At 36.6% G+C, this 24524-nt stretch overlaps 1 protein-coding gene across 2 annotated transcripts in view; it reads left to right on the top strand.

The window, feature by feature from the left end:
• The window catches only part of NR1D2 (nuclear receptor subfamily 1 group D member 2), a 28989-nt gene extending 5757 nt beyond the window's left edge, over positions 1-23232 (top strand). For both annotated transcript variants that reach the window (XM_072792973.1, XM_072792974.1), the window contains exons 2-8: positions 3155-3421; positions 4708-4796; positions 6738-6882; positions 8890-9509; positions 11234-11419; positions 13444-13654; positions 19825-23232. In XM_072792973.1, coding sequence (XP_072649074.1) covers positions 3155-3421; positions 4708-4796; positions 6738-6882; positions 8890-9509; positions 11234-11419; positions 13444-13654; positions 19825-20021 — 1715 coding nt within the window. In that variant the 3' untranslated portion in view covers positions 20022-23232. The remainder of the gene's footprint in view (positions 1-3154; positions 3422-4707; positions 4797-6737; positions 6883-8889; positions 9510-11233; positions 11420-13443; positions 13655-19824) is intronic.
• Positions 23233-24524: the final 1292 nt, after the last annotated feature.

Here is a 24524-nt window from a genome sequence, read left to right on the forward strand (position 1 = left end):
CTAATGTGAACTTCAGATCTCTAAAATTTTATGAAAACAGATGGCACAGTGGTTTACCCAGTAACATGACATTTGTTAGCCTTCCAAGTTAAAATTGTTTCTCTCTGGATTCATAGAGTATTTAGGGTATTCAGGGAGTTACGTCATTGAAAACATCTACTTTTAAAACTATGAACCAATTTGTGCTTGAATTCAGTGATTGTAGCTATTCTTAAACTTCAACGTGCAAAGAATTACCTGGGGAACTTCTTAAAAATGCTCATTCCTGAGGGGCCTACTCTGGGCAAGGCCTTGGAAACATGTATTTTGAAAAAAATACCAGGTGGTTCTCATGATACACTTTTTATGTAATTTGTCTGGATGAAGAGAATAAACTCAGTAAGTTTTTCCTCCTTATGTTTGGAGTTTCAGGAGCTTTCAAAATCAGCAGTAGGTGACATTTCTATTATTAAAATTACGCTTGGTTGCTGGGGTGCCTGGGTGGCTCAGTTGGTTGAACATTTGCCTTTGGCTCAGTTAGTGATCTGGAGTCCTGGGATAGAGTGCTGCCTTGAGCTCCCTGCTTGGTGGGGAGTCTGCTTCTCCCTTTCCCTCTCCCCTCCTCATGCTCTCACTGTCTCTGCCTCTCTGTCAAGTTAATTAAAATCTTAAAAAAAAAATTACTCTTGGTCACATTTCTTCCTTTGAGCACAGATAAAGACATTGGCTTGTGACAGCCCTACTTTTACTGTGTAACTACTTTATTGCGTATTAGTATCTCTAAGAGGTTGATTAAAATTTCTGGTTCAGTAGATGTGGAGTGTGGCCTGAAATGTTTCTAACAGATTTGCAGGTGATGCTGAAGCCCTTGATTGATATAGGGATCACACTTTGAGAATTATTGGTTTATAGATGGGGAGTACCTTGTAGGTCTGATATTAATCATAAAGCTCTGGTTTCACTCTGGGAAGATGATAAGCACATGGCAGGAGAACATTTGGGAAGTGGATTAGTCTAGGAAGACCAGAATCACACCTCCAACTTCAAGACTGATAGTAGGCGTATGCTTAATGAATGGAAAAGTGGATGGAATTCTCCATGTTACTTATATTTCTTGTCTTTAAAATTCAAGTACATTTAGTTTGCATTTATGCATATTAAATTTATGTTTGATAAACACTATTGTGTTTTTCTTGGCATAGTAGGAGCTGTTTTAACTTCTCTTTTGGGTTGTGACCAAAATCCCTAAGAATTATGGTTTTACTTGACTGCTTAGGAACTTTCCATTCTGGTTATGTATAATTGGTACTTAAATACCTATCTGGTACCCTATTTCAACACAACAGACTAAAGTGACCTAAAATTTCCCTGCCCATTTTTTTCTTTGTGAGTGGAAGTATCTTTCTATTCTTTGGAATTGTTTTGGCCTCAGCGTTTTGCTCCATCTGTGTGTGTTCTAAAATGTAGTTTTTACCAACGAAAAGATTGGGGAATCATTTCTCATTAGCAGAGAAGGTTATTTCAGAAGGAATGCTTAAATTGCAGTTGTTATTTAGGGAATGTGCAGAAGTCTCCACTTAATACTCTGTATAGTTATCAGAAATATCAGAAATGTCTTGTTTTGCCTGTGACTACCTAGTACTGTTTTTTTTTTTTTAATTATTTATTTATTTATTCATGAGAGACAGAGAAGCAGAGACACAGGCAGAGGGAGAAGCAGGCTCCATGCAGGGAGTCTGATGTGGGACTTGATCCCGGGTCTCCAGGATCAGGCCTTGGGCTGAAGCAGGCACTAAACCACTGAGCCACCCAGGGATCCCCTTCCTAGTACTGTTTTATGCTACTTGGGATCTGTCCTTGTTATAAATGTGGGCTTCACAAAGGCGAGAATTAGGTCTTAAAAATATTTATGGTAGGCTTATTACCTGTAAAGCATGCATAGAGAATTAAGAGACACCGTGCACTGAGGTGTGTATGGTCTACTGGAGAAAGAGATGGGAGACAGTAAACAGTATGTTTAAATAAGATTTCAGAACAGAGATAGAAGAGAGGTAATTTTACCTTTATATCTTATGCACATCGAAAAAGCCCTTTAAGCGTTTGTTGATGATAGAGGAAAGAGGAAAGGAAACCACAGTAGAAAAGATGAGAATTAGTTGTTTGGCCTGGGATTTGGAAAAATAATATAGTTGCCTATGAGATTACCCTTGCAGCGTTTTATGTCTTTGAGAGAAGATGTTTGAAATTATACCCCAAGAATAATTTTAAATACTGTTTCTTAACCTGAGAAGTTTACAGTCTCTAGGAGGCCAAGACCAGTTTTCACAGAGGTTGTGGAGGTTATATTGGTGAAGTTGTGAATAGTATTTTAAGAGTAGCTCTGTGGAGAATTAGTGTCAGCCTTAATGTTATTCTCTTATAGCATGCATTCTTTCAGCCTCTTTTAACATTTACTGTAAATAGCAAGTGAGAAGAACAGGTGGTGAGTCTGGATTCCTTAAGAGCTGTTTACAGATAAGTGTGTCTGCAAGTCCAGTGGCAGAAGCAGGTGGAGAAGGGGGAGTATGGAACTGGTGATTAGTGAATAGTCATTGAAGTTTTCAGGGATCAAAACAGAAAGATTCTGGGAGCATTAGCTATGAAACATTCCCCATTTGACATAAATTATCTGGAGTTCCAAATGTTATATCTGTTCTTGATTAACCCATGTTTTAGCCAGGTGCTGGGGGAGGCAAATGAACCCATTGTTTCTAAGATTGTGTTATATAAAGGTATAATGAAAGAGACAGAGAGGACCAGAATCAGACTTCTTCGTGACCAAAACAGTTTACTCTAAGCTACTTAGTCAGGAAGATTTTTCATTCTTTATAGGAAAAAACAAAAAACAAAACCTGGAAAATGAAAAGCTTTAGGTTTGGATCTTTGTGTGCTCAGAATAATTAAGCCAGTGAGAGCTTCTCATTCTTTGAATCAGTGGAAATTATATGTGCTTCAAACTCTATGAAAGCAGGAAAAATAGGAAATAAGGAAATAAGTTACTTTCTCCTTTTAGGGTAAGTGGATATTTAGTCAGCAGTCTGTTTCTAAAGTTAGTGACTTTACTATTCAGATTTGGAAAAATAGAAAACATATATTGTCATGTATCTAATTATCTGAATTTTCGCCTCTTTTCTAGGGGGTGTGATCGCCTATATCAGTTCTTCCAGCTCAGCCTCTAGCCCTGCCTCTTGTCACAGTGAAGGTTCTGAGAACAGTTTCCAATCCTCCTCCTCCTCTGTTCCATCTTCTCCAAATAGCTCTAATTCTGATAACAATGGTAATCCCAAAAATGGAGATCTCTCCAATATTGAAGGCATCCTGAAGAATGATCGAATAGATTGTTCTATGAAAACAAGCAAATCGAGTGCACCTGGGATGACAAAGAGTCATAGTGGAGTGACAAGTAAGTTACTTTAGTTTTCGAAGGTTGGTGCCATTAATTACAGGTGGGGTTTGTTTTATCAGTTTTTCATTTGAGTGTCATTTCACCCCCTTTTGGATGACCATAGTTTAGTAGTTAGTAGGTAAGAAATCAGTGATAATTTTAAAAGTTACAGCCTAGGGGTTGTCATAATTGGTTCTTGCCACAGAGCAAGATATGTGATTATACACTCTGCCTGACTGTGTGTCCTCTGGGGTATCCCCTTTACCACATTTTCACAGTTGTCTTTCTTCTGAACTCTTAGTACTGAATTTGGTTTCTAGAACAGAGTACTTGTGGGAAGGGGTTTGCTTTCATGAAGTTGGAGTTAGGAACGTTTGGGATTTAGAAAACAAAGCAGCCTTGGGATAACTGAGTGGCGGAATTTGGAGTCCTGAGTGAATGTGGAGGTAAGAGTGGCTGCTACAGAGGAGGATTGGTGCCTATAGGTGAATTGAACTGAGTATCATACAGCAAGCAGCATGTGGCCACATCTGTTCACACCTCTGTTGATTGCCTCTTTTGTTTGACTTTTTAATTCTTACCAAGGAGAATTGTTTTTAATTCTGGTTGTGGGACACCTGGGTGGCTCAACGGTTGAGTGTCTGCTTTTGGCTCAGGGCATGATCCTGGGGTCCAGGATCGAGTCCTGTATCGGGCTTCTTGTGGGGAGCTTGCTTCTCCCTCTGCCTGTGTCTCTGCCTCTCTCTCTCTCTCTCTCTCTCTGTGTCTCTCATGAATAAATAAAATCTTTAAAAAAAATAATTCTGGTTGCATATATGGTATAAAGTAACTCTAGATTTAAAAAATTTCAGAGTATGTTCAAAATCATCAGGAAAGGGAAAAAAACTCGCTCTCAGAAATATTTTTGGCAGCCCCATAAACTGTGTTTAAAAGAAAACTAAGGGATGTCTGGGTGGCTCAGTGGTTGAATATTTGCCTTTGGCTCAGGGCGTGATCCTGGAGTCCTGGGATCGAGTCCCGCATCAAGCTCCCTGCATGGAGGCTGCTTCTCCCTCTGCCTGTGTCTCTGCCTCTCTCTGTGTTTCTTATGAATAAATGAATAAAATATTAAAAAAAAAAAGAAAACTAAGATTTCTTTTGATAACTTGATGTAAAGATTTTTCTTTCTTTTGCATTATAAGATAGATTTGAATTTTTTGAAAGTACTTCAAGTTGAATAAAATAAATTGGAATCAGTTGGAGAGAAAAGCAACAGTTGAAGTCTTTCTTCCAGCTTTATACTTTTGTGTCTGTTTGTGTCTTAGAATTTAGTGGCATGGTTCTACTGTGTAAAGTCTGTGGGGATGTGGCGTCAGGATTCCACTATGGAGTTCATGCTTGTGAAGGCTGTAAGGTAAGCTATTGATTCTGGGATTAAAGAAATTGGAGTTAGGCTTGCCAATTTCCACAAATGATAACTTGGGAGGATAAGAGAAATCAGAAGCTACTCTTAAAGTTTTAAACATTTTATATAGCATATAAAGATCACTTATTTTGAAAAATATATTTTTAATTTAGTGAAAATATTTCTCTTTTCTTTAAGATTTTGATCAGAATAAACTTGCTTTCTCACTCAAAATGATGGTATGAAACCAAGTGCCCAAATGCTTATTTATTAATGCATCTGGCACTGTTCCAGGTGGTGGGGAACTAGGAAGCGAGACAGGCAAGGCACTGCTGCCTTATTGGAACTTAGTTTAAACCAAACTTTGAATAAGTCGCTTCAGATATGTTGACATTCTGATATGTCAGATATTAGGAGTTGGGAATAATTCCTGTATACTTGTGAAAATGTAGCATCTTTAGAAGTAATGCCAAGTGAGTAGAAGAATCTTGAATATAAATTGAATACTTGGGGAACCTCATTTTATTTTTTAGGTTAGTTGAATATTTCTTGGTTAGAGGGTCAGCTAATTCCAAGTGAGATAGTGTATACCTCCACTTATATCTAGGAAATCTCCCTTTCTTTAAAGAATCTGGCACAATTATTTCTCCTGAGTATCAAAATTAATATGGCCAAGATACTTGCTCTTGGTGTTTTCTGACTGAAAGCCAGGAACAAGAATCCAGTTTGGCAAGATATGATAGGTGAGCAAGATAATGAATATACATGATGGAAGAAGAAATATTTTCTAGGGTAGCTCTGAATAAATTGTGCATTTGGTAGCTCTAATGACTGGGTCACTTCACAAGACTAGTCTGTATTTAATATAGAAGTAGCACTTTTCCACTGTTTTAAAAATGCTATAAATGCTGTTTTACTATCTCCTCCTCCTCCTCCTCCTCTTCTTCTTCTTTAATTTTTTTCTTTTTTCTTCTTTTTTAAAATGTGAAGTAATTGTATAGTAGACATTATTCTCACTTTATTGCCAAAGAAACAAAAACACAAGTGTATGAGCCTGTGTATCCTTGATAAATACACATAATTGTTCTGTACCCTCCTAGAGATAAGTCTAATTCAGATATTGTAGTGTCCAAGTATAATATTGCAGTAATAAAATTTAAAAATGTTGTATTTCAAAATTACATAGATTTGTGAAATGTGTGGTTAGTTATGATACTCAGGGAAACTGCAATTTAAAATTTTGGTAACTGTTCTTGACTTTACTGTTTTTCCTGGGACCATGAAGCTGGAGCTCTGTAAAGAAAGACTTTCACAGAGCATGAACTTAAATTGTTTGTGTAGTAAAGGCAGTTATTTGTATCCATCTATCTGGGAACGGTCTTCCCTTGGATTAGTAGCTGGTCTGTGGGTGTGTGGTGCCACTCGGACCTGTTGCTGACAAGTAGCCAGGAACATCTGGCATCTACAAGTAGACCTTGCTGGGGTCAGCAGATAATGATCCAGGAAAGACCAAGTTCTCCTAATGTAATTCTTGATCCAGTTAGGGTGTTACAGCTATGGAACACATTTCTCTGTCAACTCTTTAAAAATAAATCATTCGTATTTCAGAAATTTTGGGATTTGTATGTGATTAAAGTTTGGGCTGGAAAATGTGGCTACAGGCAGGGACCGGTAACACAGTAAAGTGTAGTAAAGCAGTGCTTGGCAAGCTCCAAGATTCTCTGAAGAGAAGAGGAAGAGTTTTGTTTGGCTAGTAGGCATGGCTTTGAAACCATAAGCATCCAGTTAAAGTCTGTGTGTCATTGTTACATATCCCTCTGTTCAAAATTATTTCCCCAGGTAGCCAGTAAAATACTCAATAGTCGTGTATGTGTGTATGGGCGGGGGGTGCTTACAAGGATTTCATCTGGATGTTTGTAAATGACTGAGTTCATCTTCCTTTGTTCTTAGGGTTTCTTTCGGAGAAGCATTCAGCAAAACATTCAGTACAAGAAGTGCCTGAAGAATGAAAACTGTTCTATAATGAGGATGAATAGAAACAGATGTCAGCAGTGTCGCTTCAAAAAGTGTCTGTCAGTTGGAATGTCGAGAGATGGTATGTTCCCACTTTAACGAGCACTCTTTTTAAAACATATGGAGCTAGGCTTTCATTCCTCAGCATAAACCAGACCTATAGGCCAGTTACCAGTGGCCTTCTTGTGCTTAGAGTGAAGCAGATTTTAGAAACACATTTTGATGCTTTGTAAGATGCCAGATTCATTAAAGTTAAATTTTAGCATTATCACCCTGGAAATAGCTCTTGGCTCTCTTTTTGGGGGCTTCTTCTAAAAAGACCCCCCCCCTTTTTTAAAGTATACAGTTTGAATACTTTTCTTTCCCTAACAAAAGAATTCATTTTTCTTCTTTTTTTTTTTTTTTTTCTTTCTTTCCTTTTTTTCTTTCTCCCTTATAGAGGAAGTAGGGAGGGGCAAAGAGAGGGGAGGAAGAGAGAATCTCAAGTAGGCTTCATGCCTAGCGTGGAGTCTGACACAGAGCTCAATTCTACAACCTTCAGATCACAACCTGAACTGAAATCAAGAATCTGAGGCTTGACCAACTGAGCCACCTAGGCACCCCTCACTTTTCTTGATATAGGAATCCTTGGCTCTGTCTCCTTAATTAGCATTTCTGAGGAACTTATTTCTGCTATGTGAATTATCTCTATGATTTTCTCAGCCCTGAGATGATAATGTGCTTTTAGGGCACAGGTTCTGAGTACATTGAAAGGAGATACAAAATTGACAGAAACAGTAGGGTCTTATGTGGAGGTGGTTGCTAAATTCTGGCATGATCCAGTCCCATAAAAAATAAAAGTTAATTTATGGGACTATTAGTATCTCTGTGGATGACATCACTGGAAAATTTGACTCTTCTGTTCTGCTTACGGAAATCACTTTTGGATAGTCTCATTCAGTTCTAAGTAACTGAAGAATATGCAGCTTTCAGAGGGATTAGTTTAGTAGTATTAAGAATTGCTAAGAATGAACCTGATATGTATTTAGGGAAGGGTCACTTAAGCAGTCCCTTAAGTTATATATTACACAAGTACTGTTTGTTAATAGAGCATCTTGAGAAATGGATTTTAGCAGTTGATGTTTTGGATTTCATTTGCCTGAAATTTTTTTTTTTTTTCTATTACTGGAAATACTGGTCTGAAGTTGGTAGATATTGTGATTTCCTCAAAAGAACAAAAATGGCAATCATTTGTGAAGGAGGGAGTAGAGATAGAGTGTGAAACATAAAATTGTCCATTAATAGCAACAATGTCAGAAGCTACAATTAGATTAGGAAGGTGTTCTTGCTGGGTGGGTATATTGGATTTTTATTATCTCCATATAAATATTAGACTAGAAAGCTTTTCTTTTCTGTTCCTCAGGAATAGGAATGTTGGAGACAGGACACATTCTAACTCTCGCCTCTAAAATAATGGTGGATGAATGATTTAATTTTTGTTTCAGTGATTTTAATTAAAATCCAGCCAGTTTTCAATAACTGCATTTCTGTTGACTGTGTGTGTGTGTTTTAATTTAAAAATAAATTTAAAAAGATTTTTAAGAAGCTAGAAAAGGAGAGAGTAAATAATTTAATAGTTGACTCTTGAATATAGGGTTATGAAAATGAATTGACAAAGGTTAGATGTTCGGGGAGTGCTTGTACCTATTAGGTTCCATTAACATTAATGGCTGTAGGTAGCTGAATCTCACCATGTACCTTCTTAAGAACAGTCTTCAGCCTTGTAATAGGCGCTGTGTAGTAATGCTGACTGCTTCAACTGTAATTTTCATTAGTTAATTTCAAATTTTTCAAAAATTTTGCTTATAAAATACCCAAGACATAGATATTCTCTTAGCTTTCTTTTGGGAGAAAACTTGAAAAATTTTCTCCTTTCCACTTCTTATCCTACATCAAAAATATAACTATCAAATTTAGAATGATTTGGGCCAGAGACATTCAGATATTTTTTATTTGTACAGAAGCTATAGCTAACATAATTTTGTGCTATTCTTTTGTATAAACAGGTCTTACTTAGAATATAGATGTTAAATATCTTTTTCTTCAATAGCTGTTCGGTTTGGTCGTATTCCTAAGCGTGAAAAACAGAGGATGCTAATTGAAATGCAGAGTGCGATGAAGACCATGATGAACAGCCAGTTCAGTGGTCATTTGCAGAATGACACATTAGAACATCATGAACAGACAGCCTTACCAGCCCAGGAACAGCTGCGACCCAAGCCCCAGCTTGAACAAGAAAACATCAAAAGCTCTTCTCCCTCTTCTGATTTTGCAAAGGATGAAGTGATTGGCATGGTGACCAGGGCACACAAGGATACCTTTATGTATAATCAAGAGCAGCGAGAAAACTCAGCAGAGACCATGCAGCCTCAGAGAGAACGGATTCCCAAGAGCATGGAGCAATATAATTTAAATCACGATCACTGTGGCAGTGGGCTTAGCAGCCATTTTCCATGTAGTGAGAGCCAGCAGCACCTCAATGGACAGTACAAAGGGAGGAACATAATGCATTACCCAAATGGGCATGCCATTTGTATTGCAAATGGACATTGTATGAACTTCTCCAATGCTTATACTCAACGAGTATGTGATAGAGTTTCGATAGATGGATTTTCTCAGAATGAGAACAAGAATAATTACCTGTGCAACACTGGAGGGAGAATGCATCTGGTATAGTGAATTCAATTTTTTTGCCCAACTTGAATCAAGGAAAGCTTTTGAAAGTTTTCTTTTATTTGGGGGGAATATACCAACTTCAGGGGCAGGGTTGGTGTCAGAAAACATGAGATTTACAGAATCAGTTTTGTACAGTATTTTTAGTCAAATACTTCTAATAAACATCATTTGTTGAATGACCTCATTTCACAACTGAGTACAAGCATGTGATTTGATTGATACTGTGGTTGGGATAAGCATTTATATAAAATATGGATCATGTAAAATTGGTCCTTTAAGTCTTAGAAATCCCTTTGAAAATTTAAGCATTCTGATTAATTACTCCCCTACTAGCTTTGGGATTTTCTCAAAGTGCTGATCATTTAGCTTGCCACAGTTGGTAATCCTTTGATATCTATGGAAGTATTTTCTTTAACCATTATAATGCAAAATCTTTGAACATAGAACATGGATAGATATTTTACTGTTTGAGAATCTAGGAATATTTTAATATGCTAATTTCTAAGGATTTTCTCAGACTTCATCTTACGAGATGAGCTAATGTTACTCATATTGTTCAAGTTTTTTTTTTTTTAATCAAATACAAGAGTCTACATCAAAGTACAGTGTTTATATTCAGCCAAAATTTCATCAAAAACAGCAGTACCTCACCATTTCCAGTATATACCATGAGGTCCTTTGATAGTGCTGGGTATTTTCTGCAGCCAGGTAATTAAAGTCTTCTTTTTTCATTTTTAAAGTAACTGACTTTACTCCAATTCTTTTGTTAGATTTTTCTTGTCACTTACAAGTATTTGATTCCATGGATCTGAAAGGTGACCTTATATTTTATTAGACATAGTGGCTACCTTAAGGAGGGAAAAATCTGTAACCATTTTTGGTATTCTCTGTGGTTATTTAATCATCCTGTTCCTGGATCTCCTGTGGATTTAGTGAAAATTTAAAGGCTGATTTTACTAGTAGAGTATACAGTGAATGTTCATAATCTTTTTAGTGTTCTCATACCCTCTTTGGCTTCCTAATTTTTCCTCACCAATCCTTACATAGAAGGTGTTCTTTGTATCTCCCATCATTGTTTTGTTTCCTAATTGAACAAGTGGAGGCTAGTAGTCCTGCCACTGTTTATGAAATAAATGGTCAGTGACTTTTTTTTTTTTAAAGTAAGGCATATCACTGTATTTCCTTCTTTGAAATTATAATATTTTAATTGTGCCATTTGGAAAAAAGTGAGCTTTGAAATATTAACTAAATATTGGGTTCTAGGCCTGTGACTTCTAGATGTATTTGGATAAATCACTAAACATTAGGGTCTCATTTCCTTATCTGAGAAATGATAATTATAATATCTGCTATAACTAATGAATAGGATTGACAATATTAAGTATATATGAATTTTTTTAAGAATCATAAAACCAGCATAAGATGGTAGCAGTGTTACAAAATAAACTCTTAAACCTGCACAAACGGTTTTTGAAATAGCTTAGGCTACCCCTTTTATGATGCATTAATTGCTATTCAGACTAGGTTGCCATGAGGCTTCCTAACATAAGGCAAGTAGCAAGAAGAGAAAGTGTTACTATTGGTAACATTTACCTGTCTGAGCGTTATTTTCACATTGGGGTTCCCAGTGATTGAGATGCCACTTTTTGAAGGTTTTTTTTTTTTTTTTTTAAATCATGTCTCACTCTTTAAGAGTTTTTCCATTCTGTGCATGCTAGGTTTGTCCAATGAGTAAGTCTCCATATGTGGATCCTCATAAATCTGGGCATGAAATCTGGGAAGAATTTTCAATGAGCTTCACTCCAGCAGTGAAAGAAGTGGTGGAATTTGCAAAGCGTATTCCTGGATTCAGAGATCTCTCTCAGCATGACCAAGTCAACCTTTTGAAGGCTGGGACTTTTGAGGTAGGTTTTATTTATCTAGAATATTGATGTAGGGTGTGTGTAGTGTTTTGTTTTCATGTACATTTTCATTCTTTTCTAAATAAGCATTTATAGTCTAGAGGCTGAAGTTACCAACAAAAGAATAACCATCTCAGAATCTTGGGAAGAGATGAAATAAATCCACAGTTCCTTAGGACTTGAAATACAACTGTTCTATATTCTTAACCCTATGTACTTCCTCTGGGTTCTAGTATTTCTCTCAGGTGTGGACTGCAGGTAGGGTCTGCATAGTTAGACAGCCAATGAACATAGCCTAGCCTGGTATTTCAGTACAGAGTACAAAGAATAAATAGGATGCGGTTTTCTCTTTTAGGAGATTGTGGAATATTTTGGGAATGTGTGAGACATGTCTTATGTACTAGTTTGGACTCTCTTGGCCTCACCTCATTTAGAATCCTTGCTACTTTTTCTACCCTGACTTCTCTTGCTGTGATACATTCTGCCTGGACTTGGGGCAGCCACTGTTGCCAACTTGAGTAGAACACAGAATGTCTCTCTTTGTGCTATGTTATGTGCCTCTCATCTTCCCCAGGGCTTCCCTGGTGCTGCTCAAGTGTGAGGAGCCTCAGAACTTGCTCAGAGCTCACTTAAACATTATTCTGAAATGCAGGCTGGTGGGAGAAGTTGGTGTCTACTGGGCAATGTCTTTGATTAGTGGGGGATGGGATCCAGGGGATATATTTTTACTTTCGCCTGCTGGTCCCACAGACTGAACTGTCAGTTTTTAATGATACTGAGTGGCGGCCAGCTCAGTAATACTTCCTCTGATATTTGCTGTCTTCCCTTCCCAGTCTTATTTCCTTTTTCCTCAAACTTGTTTTCACATGTGGTAATGCCCATTCCACATAAACTTTTGCCTTATGCTCTGTTTTCTAGGGCAGCTGGACCAGAATGGAGAAGGAGCCATATTCATAAATAAAATAGCTGTGGCATAATTTAAAAGTAAAACTGTTAGGTTAGGATTTTCAATGTAAAGGAAGACATTACAGTTAAGATTTCAACTCTGAATTTTAGAGGGATGTCAGTGATTAAGTTTAAATCACCCTTTTTTTTTTTTTTTTTTTTTTGAGGTTAGGTAACTGTGGCCCAGAGAGGTGAAGAGATTTTTCTAGGATTACCAATAAATTTCTAACACAGGACCAGAACACAAATCCCAGACTCCAGGACTTGTGTTCTTTCCACCTTGTGATTTATCTTGGGATTGCTGTGTTCTAGAGTTAGTGCCATCTTCATAGAAGGCTCATTACTCTCTTTTGGATTGTTTTGAGTAAAACAAGTTTTTGGGAAAATTGCAAAGGGAAGGTGTTTGTTCCTATTCCTCTGGTTATGAGAGAATTGTGTGACATAGGTGTCACCATTTACTATAGGGGAGGGAGTGCCATAGATAAGCATTTGTTGACTGATTTGGTTTGGGTTTGAATTACATCTTGGTGTCTGGAACACTTCTACTGTAATTGTTTTCTTTGTGTATTATCTCTTTGGGTTATGGTTTCTTGAAATAGTCTAATTAGAGTTCATCTGCTGCATTTGCTTTGGCTGCATTTGGTGTTTTCATGTCTCTAAGTGTCATTGCATTGAAATATTGCTCTTTTTACTTATGGATTAGAGACCATGTGATATACTTGGTAGCTTAAAGAGTTTCTTTAATGCTTTGGCCAAGGCCCAGTTTCAGATTTCTTGGCATTATTGCCTGCTTTAATTTTGTATTTGCATTTCAGAATCTTTATTAATAGAGTTTCAGAATATCACAGGACTCAAGTATTTTGCCAACGGTGGCTGGAATTTTTTTGATGTTCTTGGGATATTATTGCTTTGGTAGAGAATTTGCCCTTAAGGAAATGGTTCTGGGTAAAAATAAACTCAGTTATTCTTTTACAGCTTGCTTTTATATGTAGGATGTTTCTTAACTGACTTGAATACTGAATTATTTCTTAATATTAGTACTGAACTCCTTCAAATACATTTAAGTCTTTTTCTTTTTCCAGGTTTTGATGGTACGGTTTGCATCATTGTTTGATGCAAAGGAGCGTACGGTCACCTTTTTAAGTGGAAAAAAATATAGTGTCGATGATTTACACTCAATGGGAGCAGGGGATCTGCTAAACTCTATGTTTGAATTTAGTGAGAAGCTAAATGCCCTCCAACTTAGTGATGAAGAGATGAGTTTGTTTACAGCTGTTGTCCTGGTATCTGCAGGTAAGCAAGCTGGTTCATAATTGTGGCATACCCAGAATACAGTGACCAAGTGGGGGAGAAGGTGGAACTATGTTCCAGCAAGATATTTAGAAGCCTTGAGGGCTTTAAGCAGATGCTAAATTGTGTGAATCTGTTATTTTTGCATAATTAGACAGTATAAAGTCAAAAGTGCTGTAGAGTAATGAAATGATGTTTAGATCTAGGCCTCACATTGACCACAAGTCTTACTCTTTAACTTTTGCTAATAATTTTTACAAGTCTAAATTGTTATTTTTGTGGATTTAATGATTTTTTTGGGATATTAGGTTCTGATATGAATTTAAGTTTTAATTGAAATATGTATTACTTGAAAATATTAAAAATACCCAGTATAGTTAGTTTCAAAAATTGGTGAATTACGAGTAGGCTTTTACCCAGCTTTGCCACTGAATTTTCTGTCTGACTTGCATAAATAGTTCTTTTCTTTTGGGTCTCGGTTTCCTCATCCTGTGGAAGGAAGGGATTGTACCATGTGTGCCAACCTGGGGTCTGGCACAGGATGGGTACTTAGTTGCTGTTTGAATGAATGATCAAGATTTTTGAGTCCTAAACATTTAATTTTTATTTATGAGTCATTGATGATGTTTTCCAATTACTTTGCCACCTTACATTTATATTATAGGTATTTCTTTTTTTTTTTTTTTTTTTTAATTTTTATTTTATTTTATTTATTTATGAAGGGGCCTGGGCCCCTTCTCTCACACACACACACACAGAGAGAGACAGAGACATAGGCAGAGGGAGAAGCAGGCTCCGTGCACCGGGAGCCTGACGTGGGATTCGATCCCGGGTCTCCAGGATCGTGCCCTGGGCCAAAGGCAGGCACCAAACCACTGCGCCACCCAGGGATCCCTATATTATAGGTATTTCTGACCAAAGTATTTCAATTTAGATAATAGCTATTAAGAAAATAGCAAATGGGAAATTGATATACAATGACTTTCCTGGGAACATATAAATAAGAACCAGCCATTTTTAGGATCACTAACTTTATTTTAAAACATTTTTTGAGAATTTTACAGTATTCTGATATGACTTAAAGTTTCCCATTTGTTTCCTACTGTGTAAAAGCCATTGTACCAGGTGCTGTGAGGGTTATAAAGCGTAAGTTATAACCCCTGTTTATGTGGCTAAACTGTAAATCAGGAACTCCTAAGGAGAGTAAGTTCTTTGTGTATCTTAAAGGGCCTGTACATCAGGGGTACAAATACATATGTCTTTTAAGCATACTTTGGCTACCTGTTCTGATCAGCTCTACCCAGGTAACTACAAATGCACTTATGTTACAGAATAGTATGAAGTAACAGGTTAATAAGGGATACCTATTTTTCTCAATAATCTTGTAATTAATGCTTCTTGCACTTTATCTACCATTTTGCAGTCTCTTGATAATTATTAATGGTTTGAGTTGCTATCATAATAATCTATTATGAAACTAAAGATAATCCTTACTTGTTAGTTTCTTTATCTGATCCATATGTGCTAGGAGGAGACAAGCATTAAGACACAAGCTTGCTCTCCAAGCCTTAATGTTCTGTTTGGAAAGACAGAACTAACACAGAAAACTTCATGGTATTAAGCTGTGTGGTTCTGACTGAGGAAGGAACCTCATTCAGAGGTTCTAGGAAGGAAGATGAAATTACTTGAGAAAGCTTTATGGGGAAGATGAAAGTGGATCTGGAATTTGAGGGGTGGATTATTAGATTTTCCCATCAAAGCAGTGATGGAGCAGCTTGGAAGAGCATGAGGTAGGCTAGGGTCAGGTGGCCAAAACCCATCGTGTATATCAAGGAGGAAAGGGACAGAAGAAGGCTGGTGAGTTAAAGGTTATTGAATGACCACGAGGAGAACTAAGCAGAGAAGTTTTAACTGAAATATGGGGCAGTGGGAAGTCCGTGTAGGGGAATGATCAGGCATGAACAAAATGATAGTCTGACATTAGTTCTGCATGTTTATCTTGGGTAGATTAGACAAGTGAGTCATTAGAGCTGGAGAGTCAGGTTGAGAGGCTGTTTACACAACTTCAGTTAGGAGGCAGTGGAATGAACCCTCCTGAGATAGCTGTGGTAGAGGAGGTGAACAGGAGGGACTCTCAGAGATGGTGCAAAGGAAGAAACAGTGGTAGGGGGTGAGGGGGATCTCTGTGCCAGGAAATGTGCTACTTATTGAAATTTCCTACCAAGAACGTGATTTTTTGTTTTTGTTTTAATCTCCTTTGGAAAAAGCCTTGTGTTGTTTCCTGATCAGGAGAACAACATGAATTCTTTGCAAAAGTAGAAAATACTAAGATGAAAATACAGATGATTGGGAAATCTGGGTGGCTCAGAGATTGAGCATCTGCCTTTGGCTCAGGGCGTGATCCCGGAGTCCTGGAATTGAGTCCCACATCGGGCCCCCTGCATGAAGCCTGTTTCTCACTCTGCCTCTGTCTCTGCCTCTCGCTTTCTCTGTCTCTCATGAATAGATAAAATCTTAAAAAAAAAAAAAAAAGAAAAGAAAAGAAAATACAGATGATAATATTGCTACCAAAAAGGATTACTTTCAACATTAGGGGGTCTCTATCTGTTCCCTGTCCCTCCATTTATCATTTACCTGCTTTATTGATTTATGGTACCTAAAAAAAAAAAAAACCGTTTGATATGCCAAGTGGAAAAGCCTAATTATAGAAGAATATAACGCATTCTTATTTTTGTTATGTCTATATAAAGGCACACAAGCAACACATATACAACAATTTCATGCATTTTAAAACAATATGTTACTTTCACTTAAACATATGATAGTGTTCATGTCAAACTCAAATCTTTACTACCTAAAAAGAACTATTGCTATTTTTAAAGCAGTATTTATACAGGAAAATAAAATTCAAAAACTCTAGAAGAGGATAAAATAAAAGTCTCTCCTTTCTCTTAGCCTACTCTTCAGAGAACTAGATTTCTAACCATCTTTCTTCTTAATTGTTCTCAGTTACCCATCCAACTGTAAATACTGTGCTTGTACTTCTTTTTATTGAGTAGATATAACTGACAAATAAAAGGATCTTCTTACTTTTTATAAGCTTTATTTTTATAGTTATGTTGTTTTATTTAAAACAGTAATATGCTCACATTCTTTGGTCCTTCACTTTTCCAGAACCTCTCAGATAGTATAGATAGAATCTTTTCCTTGGAAAGGGAGACATTTTCCTCCTTTTCCCATATCCTGGATTTCTTTGCTATATCATTTCTTTTACATTGTCAAGAATGAAAATATTTACCTTCTGTTCTGTTGGTGTCAAGTTTCCATGCTTTGTTTATTAGATGAGTCTAAATATTGAAAGTAAAAAAATCTGCATTTGCAGTATTATATAAGTAGTACTCACAGTGTTCACAGAGTGGGGTTGAAATGGTGGACAAGGCAATATAAATTTTTTTTTTTTAGGATTTTATTTATTTGGGACAGCATGAGCAGGGGGGGACAGCCAAAGGGAGGGGGAAAGGGACAAGCAGACTCCCCACTGAATGAGGAGCCCAGCAACGCTAGGCAATCTCAGGGCCCCAAGACCATGACCTGAGATGACACCTAACTGACTGAGCCTCCTGGGTGCAATATAAATCTTGCCCTAAACCTGTGCCATCCAAGGGGGGAGTATTCCAAGTAGCAGGTAACAAATGGATTATTTATATTCTCTATTAATTGCTCAGAATTAAGCAACCATTATATTTGCATTTATTTATTCATTCATTCATTCATTCATTCATTGTTATTTCAAGATTTTATTTATTCATGAGAGACGGGGGCGGGGGGGGGGAGGGCAGAGACACAGGCAGAGAGAGAAGCAGGCTCCATGCAGGGAGCCTGACGTGGGACTCCATCCCAGGTCTCCAGGATCACGCCCTGGACTGAAGGCAGCACTAAACCACTTAGCGGTACTATTTGCTTTATATTTAAAATAGCTTTTTGCTTTTCTTGGAATCTATAGTTGCCATCTGGGTTTTGTTTTGGTTCTTGTCAGAAAGTTAGTTTCTAGATTTATTATATAATTTTATCCTCACAACAGACCTCTGAGGTGAGCTCTGGGACATGTTATCCTCAAATACAGGCAAGAAATTTGAGAAATAGAAGGGTTAAATAATTTGCCCAAGACCGTACATTTTTAAAAGTTGGCTGAGCATGCATTTGAACTCCTATTAGTCTAGCTTCAAAGCCTTTCTGCTATACTGCTTGTTAATAGAATAGCTCTAGCTGCTAAGGGAGAGAGAAATCTCAAACATGATCTTTGCCTGTGAGATTGGAAGACTCTTGATACCATGGAGAAAAAGGGAATTATACTTGGAAGGTAAATTCTTGAGATTGTGTGAAATGGCAGCAGTTACTTGCAGTTGAATATTAGGGACAGGCCTATATAGGTGTGAGACCAGAGTTCATCTAGATATGGATTTTAGTTGTCTTCATAGAGGTTTTTGTGGAAGGAACTTGATTTCCATCTTGTAGGATGTGAATATACATAGAGAGGAGATACGGTGAGATTTGGTGGTGAGGGATGAAGAACCTCTCAAAGCTTAAGGAAGTATAGAGGACAGGTATATCATGAATTAAACTACTATAAACTATAAAGTAAGTGTAGCATTTAGTACATCTTTTAGATTAATTTCTTTTTTTTTTTTAGAATTTTTTTTTAAGACTTTATTTATTTATTCATGAGTGACAGAGAGGGAGAGGCAGAGACACAGGCAGAGGGAGAAGCAGGCTCCATGCAGGGAGCCCAATGTGGGACTTGATCCTGGGATCCAGGATCGCGCCTTGGGCCAAAGGCAGGCACTAGACCGCTGAGCCACCCAGGAATTCCCCCCAAGTTTTCATATTAAGAACAAGTATGCCCCAAATAATGTCTACCAGAGATTTTTGCTTCCTTTGCAGTATCTTTCTTATTAATTACCACTCCCTATACTGGGAGCCATTGAATATTTCTTGTGCTCTACTGCCTCCTATTGTAAACGGAAGAAATAGCTCTTAATGATGAAAAAGTCCATGGGCAAACAACATAGGTTTGGCTAATTTTAAGATACTTCCCTTTATTGTTGGCTTATACTAAATCACTAATTTATTAATATTTTGTTTGATGAGCTTAATGAACACAGTATGTTAAATGGATGTGAATACAGGTTAATATAAGTAGGTAATAAAGTTGCATAGTATATTAGTTATTACTGCATAATAAATTACCTTAAAACTTAGTGGCTTAAAAATGAATACATTTATGATCTCACAGTTTCTGAGGATTAGAAATATAGATGTGGCTTAGACAGGTGCCTCTAGCTAAGGGTTTCCTAGTAGATTGTAGTCAAACTGTGAGCAGGGCTGTAGCTGACTGGCTCAACCACCAGGGAAGGATCTGCTTCTAGGCTTATTCATGTGGTTGTAGCAGGAGTCATTTCCTTGCAAGATGTTGGACTGAGTGCCTCAGTTCCTTGCTGGCTGTTGGCTAGAGACCACCGTCAGTTCCTTAGCATATTGACCACCCGTAGGCAGCTCACAACATGGCATCTGGCTTTTCTCAGAGGAAGTAAGCAAGAATATGCTGAAGATGAAGTTTTTTGTTTTTTGTTTTTTGTAATATATTTTATTCATCAGTAGTGAGTCAGTAAGTCTAGCCCACTCAAAGGGAACAGATACACAAGGTTATGGTTACCAAGATGAGGTGGCCATTTTAGAGGTTGCCTGCCGCACATGGTAACATATAAATGTGAATATATTCCATATGAAGAAAAAATATATTTGGAAACTACATGATTCATTTTATTGTCAATTAGCAGTTGAAATTAATAGATGGCATCTAATTTTAAAAGTCAGAACCTCAAAAAAATCAGAACCTCTAGTTTTGTAAACAAAGTACTAAGCACTGAAGAATTTGATATGTCAAGTGTACTGTGTCATATATCTCTTTATAATGTAATAAATAGGTACAGAAATTTGCCTTTGGGATTTGAGAAATTTTGTCAAGTATTGTTTGCCTTTATTCTAATGTATAAAACCTTGTTTTGGATTCATTGATGAGACTGATGAGCAAGAATTATATTTATATTTAATGTTATCTCTTAATATTTATACTTAATAATATGTTCTCTCACTCATGTCTGTCTATTCCTTAGATCGATCTGGGATAGAAAACGTCAACTCTGTGGAGGCTTTGCAGGAAACCCTCATCCGTGCACTAAGGACCTTAATAATGAAAAACCATCCAAATGAGGCCTCTATTTTTACAAAACTTCTTCTAAAGTTGCCAGATCTTCGATCTTTAAACAACATGCACTCTGAGGAGCTCTTGGCCTTTAAAGTTCACCCCTAAGGCCTTTGTTTATGTAAACATGAACTGATTCATGCTAACTGTACATTTTGTGCTAAAATGCTTATTTATATGTGTATACCATATGTGGAGATAAAAAAGACCTTTAAGACAATACAAGATTGTAGGCTATCTCTGTAATCATGCAGTAGCTGTTTGGATTGAGGTTTCTTCAGCCATGGTTAGACATTGACCGCATTTCCCCTATAGACCAATCAGCTGTGTCGCACTTGAACTGGAGAAGTTACACTGAATTATAGTCACACTGAATGTTAGACTTTTTCATCTGCCAAAACCAAAAATCATTTTGATCTCCCTGTGGTATAAATATAACGCACAATCACAAGTATATGAGGACTTAAAAATTAATCTTTAGTGGTAGAAATTCTGTTGTATGATGAAGACTTGATTTCACCACAGACCATTTGACCTGGTAATTGGAGACATTGCAGGTTAGGAGATCTTCATGTCTGGATTTTGTTCTGCCGCTTGTAAAGTATATGATCCCAGGCAGGTTAGTTGGTTGTGGAAAATGAAAATTGATAGTGTTCTTAATGCCCCACCTCGCAGATACTAAAAAATGTCTATAAAGCATATTTACCTCTTGGGAGATAGGCACTATGTAAATAAAGTAAATTTTTGTTATTACAATTATTCATAATAATATTCTTTCCTTATTTCTAAGTATTTCTGAAAAATCATTTCAGAGTCCACCCCAACCTATTATTCAAGGTTCCTGCATATGTGTGGGGTATCCTCCTGGCACACACATACTTAAAGTTTATGGGTACATCAGATACATAGTATGTGTACATAATATCTATGTGAATATAGTTATACATAAACACATTTCTTCACAATATTTTAAACTGTGAAGAACTTTATCATACAATAAACTTAAAACAAGAGGTGTCAAAGACTCAAATTAGGTGCATTTTACCTGTTGATGACATAACCATTGCTTTAAATGTTTAGACAGTAGATTATTGAGTTTATGCTCTATTTTTATTTAAGCAGCACTTAATGTAAAAGTACCAACAGGCAGTTGAGTTCAGATTTTAAAAAGTATGTATTTTAGAGTTCATCTTTGGTAAAATCTTTGGTTCAAGGTACTAGTTGTTTAAAAGTTCATTCAGATTCTTACCTTGTACTAAAAAAGGTTTCATTGCTGCCCGTTATACACATGCTGCAGCTTGATGATAAATATTTTGATTCTTTTTGGAGAACCAATCAATGTTTTAAGAAAACTGATGTGTTGGCTGTGTGTGTGTGTGTGTGTGTGTATGTGTGTGTATGTGTGTGTGCAAGTGTGTTTGAGTCCACTCTTTTTTTTTATTCTTCTAAATAACACTACAGGGATTTTTTCAAATTAGATTTAATCTATAATTTGAGAAATCATTTAGTGTGTGTGACCTACAGGCTTAGAAATGGTACAGAGACATTTCATCCACATTTCTAATATTGGGCTTTATTAAATAGAGATCAGCCTCTGTTTATGGCAGTGGGAGAAATAGCCAGAGTGGAGGATTTTCTGTGTGTTTTTCTGTTTCCCTGGAAAATAGCAGTTAGTTGGAATTTTTTGAAAAGATTGTCTTCTGTATAATTTTTGGATTATATAAAACTGTAAGAATGGAAAGAGCCCGCTTTACTATACTCAGCCTGTTGCTTTAATGACATGTGAGCAGAATGCCTTATTTTGTAATCTTGTTTAACTTGTTGCTACTGGGACTTGAATTTCTGTGGCACTTGTTAAGTAAGTAAAAAAAAAGAAGTTAAATCCTCTCATTATTAAAGAGGAAAGGTGATGGTGATGTCTGTAATACAATATGAACCATAATTGTGATTTACCTTACGTAGGTAAGACTTTTATGGGATCTACAGTCTAGTTTTTGTGAATTCTTTACATGATAGCATTATCTTTTTATAATTTTTTTTCCTAAGATAAATGCATAGTTTTCTTCTATGGGGGATAGAAACGGCTTTTTGAAGTAATCCTGAAAACCTCAAAGATCATGTTTATTCTTAATTTTTGCCTTTTGCATAAGCCTCTTTATAACATGTTATCTTTAAAACAATTACTGTCTTTAGGAATGTGTAACCAGAACTATGTTAGTATTGCTTATAAAACTTTAGTTAGGTTCAATATATACATGTATACATCTATATATAGGTATGTAGGTTCGCATTTTGTCTTGTAAAATTTTATTTGAACAAATTCTTCCTGTAGGTAATGGGAAACAAAATTAATAGTTTATATGCCACTTGTAGCATCTCTATATTTGAAAATAGCCCAATATTAAAACTACTAAAATTAAACCAGCAGTCTATTATAAGCACATTCTTTGAGTCATTGGATATAAATTTATTAATGTGGAGAAGACAACCAGTTTGGGAAACTTCTGGGTTGGTGGGACACTGTTGATTAATTGATAATGTACTGTATGAATTAAGTGATGCTTTAACTCTGATTTTACATTTTAAAGTTAAAATACGGGCATTATGTCAGCAAACTTAAGGGCATTATGTCAGCAAGCTAAAACTTTTTTTTTTCTGTGCTTTTAATGTATCTCTTCACATGATCTGAGAGAGGATTCAAGCTTTTAGAGAGAAATAAATAGCTGAGGGAAAGGGGAAGCATCTTCTTGAGTTGAAGCTTTTCCTTATGGCGATGGTTTAATTACAGATGAAAAATTAGAAGGCAATTTCAGTGGATTAAGTGTATAGCTTTTGTATCTACATTTCAAGAAATTACCATTGTAACTTGATAAGAAATGATTTATTTTATGTAAACATCATTGCAAAGCAAGGTGTAGAAGCTCAGCTAGATTTATTACTGTGCACGAGATTAAGTACCTATCTCAATTATTCTTTTTCTTTTCCAATATAAAGTTTGCTGAATGTACAAGAAGAGTTTATCACTTAGGATATAGAATTTTTTTTAGGGGTTGGGGGGACGGGATCTGTCAGGAAATTGCCTATAAACAAAGATTGTCTTGATTTGATTCAGAACATAAAACTTGAAGCTATTCTTGAACTAACGTGGAAAAATAAAATGGCTATTGTTTTAAAAAAGTGATAGAAATATATTGTCAAGATATGAATTAAGTTTATTTTCTACAAACTGTTATTGATGAGGACATGGATAATACCTTCATGTTTCTGAAAAGTAATCTGTACGTGGGGGGAGGGGATAATAAATATTATTTCTAACCAAGTGCGTGGTTTTTGGTATCTTTCTATCTCAATGTTTTTGTAAGACTCTAACTTAGTACTTTCCCCTGAGCATAGGCAGGACGTCTTACCTAAATACCTGATTTAGCGTGGGGGAGCATGTATATGCAGGGCTCTTCTTAAAAGATTTTAGTTTGTTTAGAGTCCAGCAACGATTGTTGCTGTTTTCTATAATAGCTAAATAGTAGTTTGTTGTATCTGGTAAGGTAATCTTTTTTAGAGGGGGATGATCTGAGAAAGGAAGGGGGTGCTTGATCTAGCCAACACTCAGCCTTGGTTATGAGTGGGTTAAGGTGCCTCAGCAAGACCACTGCCCCACTCCCTAGGGGTGGTAGCCATGTCGGTGGAGTTGAGGCAGTTACTTAAATCTTTTTTTTTTTTTTTTCAGTTACTTAAATCTTAAATGCAGTCCCTACAGTTGTTTCCTAGACCAGTAATACTTCTTTTCTGTGGATGTTAATTCCTGTTCTGTGAGAGAACTGGGCTCCTTGATTAAATAAACTTGGAAATGCTGGGTTAACGAGGTTACTGAGATGTCTTTATGTTAGTCCTGTTCTCTAATGATCAAGTGTGTATCGGGAATTCTTTAAGGAAGGATTCAGTGGGATGCAGTTTTCCTGAACTTCCTCTGCCAAGTAGTGCTCCCCCCTTTTTTCTGTGTTGAGTGCTTCTTGGGGCCCCTTGGAAGGTGTGCTTTCAGGAGGAAATAATGTTTACACATTTTGGGTGTTGATTAGGATATTGATCATATTCTGTGGAGTATTGTACAAATTTGTATTTTGTCCCTTTTTGCACAGTATAAAGAAATGTTGAGCTCTAAATAAATGTGTGCTTGATGGAAAACAAAATAGATTAAATTCCTTTGAATTTTGGAAGTGCTGCATGTGAGTAAATGAGTAAAGACAGCCAATTCATGGATCTGGTTTTAGTTTTCACACTTACTTGGGCCTGTTAAAATTTGTCACATTTGCTTTTCTTAATTCTTGGTCTGTCTAAAGGTTTAGCAACAGGTTATAGCTTGTGTTCTAGTAGCTACCTCAGAGTTGCTCTTCACAAAGTCAAAGGTGGTAGAGAAACCATAAGGGCAGTCTTGGAGGCACTCACAACCTCTCCAGAATGCTTTCTATGGGGCACGGTCCCAAGCATGTAAAGATGGACTCAAAATTATTAGTTCCTCCACCTTTTAATATTACTAAAGAGTGTGAGACTGGTGTTTTAAAGAAGATTCAAATACATGGGACGAAAATGGTGTTTTCAGATTTTTTTTCCCTCCTT

The sequence above is a fragment of the Canis lupus genome, chromosome 22 (assembly GCF_048164855.1).
Source record: "Canis lupus baileyi chromosome 22, mCanLup2.hap1, whole genome shotgun sequence".
Classification (NCBI taxonomy): Eukaryota; Metazoa; Chordata; class Mammalia; order Carnivora; family Canidae; genus Canis; species Canis lupus.